Source organism: Eucalyptus grandis, chromosome 8, assembly GCF_016545825.1.
Source record: "Eucalyptus grandis isolate ANBG69807.140 chromosome 8, ASM1654582v1, whole genome shotgun sequence".
NCBI lineage: Eukaryota > Viridiplantae > Streptophyta > Magnoliopsida > Myrtales > Myrtaceae > Eucalyptus > Eucalyptus grandis.
This window is the reverse complement of record NC_052619.1, coordinates 28,316,339-28,322,762: the sequence shown is the minus strand read 5'-3', so window position 1 is coordinate 28,322,762 and position 6,424 is coordinate 28,316,339. Positions and strand designations below refer to the sequence as shown.

At 41.6% G+C, this 6,424-nt stretch overlaps 1 protein-coding gene across 1 annotated transcript; it reads left to right on the top strand.

The window, feature by feature from the left end:
- The first annotated feature begins 2,356 nt into the window (after positions 1-2,356).
- Positions 2,357-6,122, top strand: LOC104457376 (probable protein phosphatase 2C 63). Its single transcript, XM_010072323.3, has 4 exons — positions 2,357-3,025; positions 3,307-3,683; positions 4,879-5,097; positions 5,518-6,122. The coding sequence occupies exons 1-4, from the start codon at positions 2,770-2,772 to the stop codon at positions 5,767-5,769; spliced, it is 1,104 nt and encodes a 367-aa protein (XP_010070625.2). The 5' UTR covers positions 2,357-2,769; the 3' UTR covers positions 5,770-6,122.
- The last annotated feature ends 302 nt before the right edge of the window (positions 6,123-6,424 follow it).

The window sequence follows — 6,424 nt, the reverse complement described above, 5'->3', positions numbered from 1 at the left end:
ACAGAAGAGGGCATCGAACACAGATTAACTTAGTAAACACCGATGTGTGAAAGCAACTTTGGCTAAGGGCGCTTGACTTGGCCTTCTAAGACTCCAATTTTGACTTACTTTTTAAGTTGAAACGTAACTTTCAAGATGAGCGATGGGTCCATGATTTCATTGGAAAATTCAAAATTACGTTCGAACTTGAACTAAATTTGTTGTGAGTGATCGAAAATGAACACGTTCAAATTAGTAATATTCGGGATGACAAAATTGAGCAACGACCTATTTGCTCGTTTTTTTTCCTTGACTAGAAAGCTTGACTTAATTTCATGATGCAGTCGAAACTAAACTCCGACCGACGTGCAACTGTTTGTATTTCCAGTAACTGAGGGATTGCATGCTCATACATATGTAATTTTCAGTTACAAACTTAACTAACAATTCTTTGTTTTTTACTTCGAAGATACTTCTTTAAAGTCTTGTTTGTTTCGCGAAAAATAGGGTATTTTTGAAAAATGTTTTGCGAAAAATATTTTCTTGAAAAACAACAATATTTTTTAATGTTTAGTTGAGATCTAAAAACGAACTAGAAAATATTTTTCATCGTTTGACAAGAAAAATCTTTGACAAAAAAAAAAGACACGAAAAATCTAAATAGATGCATATTAGACGAGTGCTAGTGATTGACGTATGATAGTAGGGAACCTGGCATCGGCATTGGGGTCTCAAGCTCGGATCCCTCGTTCCTGAGCATAAGCATGAGCACTGATCTTGGGTCTATTGAAGTCGATCCTGAGAACTTGGTGCCCATCTCAACTCCTTAGCACCCTAGCTTAGGTTTACAAAGGTCGAGTTTGAGGCGTTAGCCCCAGGGCTTGGGTCCATCGAGGTCAAGGTTAGGTCTATAGTGCTTGTGCCCAAGATCATTGAGGCTGAGCCTTGGTCCCCGATACTTGTGCTTGAGTCCATTGAGGTCAACCCTAGGACCATGGTGCTTGGGATTGAGTCCTTGACGCCTGAACCTATGTCCATTGAGTCTAGGCCTAGGGGCATCAGTGCTAGGGTCTTGGGTGCCCATTTTTTAAACTATCAAAACACTGAAAAATAAAATTAATGTTTCTTAAAAAAAAATTCCTCAAAACAAACGAAGCTTTCATGGAGACGGACACATGTTTGTGACCTTCATAGCAAACGAGTTCTTTTTATCTTAGACACTATATCCACTGCTGGCATGATTTTTTCTCCTATTCTTTGAAAGGAGATATTATTGCTATTGCATTATTCTTGTTTCCTATTTCAAGTGTTTCCTTCCTAGTTGTCTATTGCCTTGCTATGAGCAACTGTATATACGATGAATGATGATAGACCTACTTCCTAAAAAAAAAAAAAGAGAGGGAGTTTCTTATCTATGGATGTAGGCATACTACTAAACCATGTTATTTCTTTTTGTTATTATTTGTGTGTCTGATCTTGCTAAACTTCAACATCCACGAACTCGAGACTCGACTCAAGCATAATCCAACTTGATTTCTCAAGTTTTGAGCTCCACCCAATCAAGTTTTTAATCAACTCTTTAGCTCAACCTAAGTTAATCGGTCAAGTATACGTTTGTCTAAAGCTCAATCTAATCGTGAAATTGAATTGGAGCCGGCTTTCAAGTACGATGTTAACAAAACAAGCTATTGATTAAACTTTTATATGCACGAGTGCAATCAAAATTATATGAAAAAGACAATCGCTTGATTAGGCTCTGGGATGCTTCGAGGAAAGTATGTCTAAGCACGTTTGGGAAAAAATGCCAGAAAAAGGAATAAAAATAAAGAGGAGAGGGCACAGATTTTCCACTGTGGAGCCACGTCAGAAGAGGCCGGAACCAGTTGAGAAATCGATAGTTCCCTTGTTTGACCCAGGGATCACTTTCTCGGTCTTCGTCAACGCTTGATTTTGACCGTTCACTCCACATGGAAGAAAAATCAAACATCGCCCCACTAACACAATCAATATACTCCATAAAAATACCCCCAATTTAAGAACAAGAAAAAAAAATTAAAAAAGCCAATTTTTCTCTCGCAAACCTTGCCCCTGATCGGTACAAAATCATCTCCCGTCGTCATAGCCAATTTCCCCTGGACCAAATCCAACTAGAAAGAACTTAAAATTTTCCCATCACTCGTTCTTCTTCTTCTTATTCTCACTTGCCAGCTCATCGCCTTTGCCACTCTCGGTGCAAAAAGTATTCAATCGAGTGGTCTAATTGTAACACAAAGAAAAAAGCGAGAAAGGGTGTGAACGAAAAAGAAAAAATCGTACCCGGAAAAAAGACCCTTTTTGAAAGATTACCAAAAAAAAAAAGGATCTTTTGTAGGAACGACTAATTTCAAGTTTCATACAGTGCGAGACCCATTCGATCGGGCGTCTCCTGGTAATTCATCGGAATCTTCCTCGTCCCCCCCACAAAATCTCGTCAATCACGCCTTCGACGATTCCGCTGTTGCTCTCTCCCTTCCTTTGACGCGCCTTTCCCACGGCAAGTCCCGATTTTTCTAATACCCAAACCCAAGTCCACAGCGCCTTCTTCTCCTTCTTCTTCTTCCTTCTTCTTCTTCTTCCGGTGCTGCTTCTTCTTCTTCTTCTTCTCTCTCTCTCTCTCTCTCTCTCGTCTCGTCTTTTCCATTCGCTGCTTCACTTTGCTGACCCGCCCGAGCGTTCCCGCACCGGCGTCGACAGACCCACCGAGAAAGATCGCTGCCCGGGTGGTCAAAACCGGAGCTTGGAAGCTTGGAGATGTCCCGATCGTGCTACAGGCGCCTGGAGAGGTGCTTCGGCGGGGGCGGCGGGGACAAGCTGTCGTGGCACGTCGATCTGAAGCCGCACGCCTCCGGGGAGTACTCGATCGCGGCCGTGCAGGCGAATTCCTCGCTGGAGGACCAGGCGCAGGTCCTGACCACCTCGTCGGCCACGTACGTCGGGGTCTACGACGGCCACGGCGGGCCCGAGGCGTCCCGCTTCATCGCCCGCTCCCTGTTTCCGTTCCTTCACAGTAAGTCCCCTGCCGTTCTCTGGTTCCGATCTCTCTGGGATTGTGTTTGGAGTGAGAGGAGGCAAGGTTTTGGTTGTGCCGTGTTCTTGGGTCTGCTGGGATAGTCTTTTCGAGAATTTAAAGAAGATTGAATTATGGGTAATTTTCCATCGATCAGCTTGATGTATTTTTGGAACTCTTGGGAACTTACCGGTGATCGTAGTGTTAGTCCTTGACCGAAGTTACTTGTGCTAAGATACCCTTCTCATTAGATTTGCTTCCTTATGTATTCCGTTGGTCAGAGTTCGCGTCGGAGCATGGTGGAGTATCCTCTGAAGTCATTAAAAAGTCATTCGATACTATGGAAGAAGAGTTCTTGCACTTTGTGAGGCAATCCTGGCCTCTCCGGCCGGAGATTGCGTCCATGGGTTCGTGTTGTCTTGTTGGAGTGATTTCGAGCAACGTTCTCTATGTGGCGAATCTTGGTGACTCGAGGGCGGTGCTCGGCCGGAGAAATTCAGAAAAAAATGGAAATGGTGCGGTGGTGGCGGAGAGATTGTCCACTGATCATAATGTTTCCGCCGAGGAGATTAGGAAGGAGGTGGAGGCCCTTCATCCCGATGATTCTGGTATTGTTGTGAATACTCGTGGTGTCTGGAGAATCAAGGGAATAATTCAGGTACTGATTAAACTTTCCTTTAATATTAGTTCTGCTTTTGAGATGACCTTCCTTTGCTGGGCAGTCCAACAATCCAAAGATAATACATCTCAGTGTATGATTGATCTGTAAAGAGAATTTGCAGCACGTGTCTTTAAATCTTGCATAATTCTCCAGTCTTTTTTAATGATTGAAAACTATTAATCAGTTATTACAACTCGGTTGTACGATTGTTCTATAAAGAGAATTTGCATCACGTGTCTTTAAATTTTGAGTAATTCTTAAGTCTCTACTGATTGAAAACTATAAATCAGTTATTCTTTGGATGTAAAGCAAGACGAGTGTTGACATTATTTGGAAGATAAGGTCTGTCTGTCTGTCTCTCTCTCTCTCTCACATATGACAGGCATGACCAAAGCAAGTCACAAAATGTTCTGTGTTAAGGAAAGTCAGGGGGGTAGGCTATTGGATCCTTATTCTGTAGTGAAACCCATTACAAATGTAAAGCCTTCTTAACTTGAATCATGCAACAATGATCAATATAACGATGTGATAGCCAGGGTGAACTAATTTCTTGTGCTGCTTTTGATAAGTTAGTTAACTCTTGAAGGAGATGTATGAACTATAATTATCACTCGTGATGTTGAATAATGACTGTTCAGTCTTCACAAATGTTAAAGTAGGCGATTTTGAAATTGTCCTTGGTATGGAAGCTAGATGGAGAAGAGCCACTGTGGTACTGCTGAAAAGCTCGAAAAAATAAGCAGAAAGTTTCCCTTTCATGATGCCCATGTGATATCTGCTGGTTACCTTGCTGCTTTTGCTCTCTTTGTGAGAGATTGCTCTTTCAGTGTTCAAAGAATTCACTATTTGATACATGTAAATTAAATGATCTTCATATTCAGACGGAGTTCGTTCATCTGATTGAGCTGTGATCGTGATAATTGTAGTTTATCCATTTCTCTCAGCAACTAAGCTGTCAGTCCATTCTTTGACATATGCAGTGAATGTAATTTGCAATATGAAGCTTTTATGAGGGTGATGTCGCTGTAAGGACTTTTTTGAGTTCTGTTGCATCTGGTTTTCTAGACTTGCATTTATGCACTATATACATATACATGAACTTTGGTTTAGCTGTCTCTTTTTTGTTGTGGCAGTTTTGTATCGCCAAATGCCTTTGCAATTTCCAGTTGTCTAATGTTTTAATCCTTTCTAGGTGTCAAGATCAATTGGAGATTTCTACTTGAAGAGACCTGAGTTTAATCAATGGGGACCAGCAATTCCATTAAGAAGACCTTTAATGACAGCTGACCCCTCTATAGTTAGTCGAGAATTAAAGAAAAATGACTTATTCTTGATATTCGCTTCAGATGGTCTCTGGGAGCATTTGACTGATGAAGAAGCTGTTGAAGTTGTCTCGAAATATCCACAAGCTGTGAGTATATTTTCCTTTTTCTCATTAGATTTTCATTATTGCTTCTCTGCGTCTTCGTGTGAGCAATATGGTTATAGTTTGATGCATATACTAGAAGTAGAATCATGTACAAGTAGATACTTCCAGTGGGCAAATTTCACGGCAGAAAACTTTTTGGATATAAGTTTCTTTCTTGGCAATGGAGCATGCAAACACAATCCAAAGACCTACTTGTTTCTACGTGCTTATATTGGCAGATCAGCTCTGTGATTTTCTCCCTTAATCTCTGGCTTCCCAAACTTGAAGGAAAATATTTTACATCTGCCTGCGAACCATTGAGTACTCATGAACTAATTATGACCATCAAATTCATCCGCTTGACATCTCTCTATTCATGATGCAAATGATCTTGTTGTCTGACGTGAGAAACAAAATTTTCAGGGGATAGCCAAGCGACTGGTGAAAGCTGCCCTTCGGGAGGCTGCGAAGAAAAGAGAGATCCGATTCGATGACATAAAGAAAATCAAGAAGGGCATAAGACGGCATTTCCATGATGATATATCGGTGGTCGTGGTTTTCCTCGACCACTCGCATGATTCTCACCATTCTAGAGTCATGCGTCGAGACACCTATGAAATCACGACTGTGCCTGTCGACATTTTTTCACATAACGCAGATGAAGCTGATTGCTGATGCACAGGGCAGATAAAGCTGTTGTACAGTATCGGTGAAGGGAGAATCCAAGATGGTGCATCCCATACACAATCACTATAGATTAGGCAGTTGTACATAAGTTATGACGCGGGGGATCTGCTAGCCATGGGCCGTAGATGCTTGTGACTTTTAAGGGATATCTGTTGTGAGGTTTTCTGCTCATCCATTTTTGGCTTCCAAGCCAATCTCTGTTACAGATCAATAGAAGAATCAATGGGGGTCCTTCTTCAGATCTGGTTTGACATGGGTTTATGTTTTGGCTGAGGCTCGCAGTTTCCTACCCCTTCTTTGCGGTCCTTTGACATTATCAATGACATACGGTTACAAGATCACACGGTGACCATGGTTTGCTTGAATTCTCTAAGAAATTGATATTGAGAGGCAAATAACATGCATCAATCAACTTATAAAATTAGGATTGGGGATGGTCCAGATGGACGGTTTCTACTCTAGACCCAGGAATCGCCTACTAAGGACTAGTTTTGAAAATTTGAAACTAGAGCCGCCTGTTGGTTCTTGCTCGGTTTGGAAACACGGTTTGGAAACAGGAACCATCACTAAGGATTAGTTTCAAAAAATTGAAGTTGGTCCAATTCCTAGATGAGTCTATGGAATCGGTCCTATTACTTAGAGC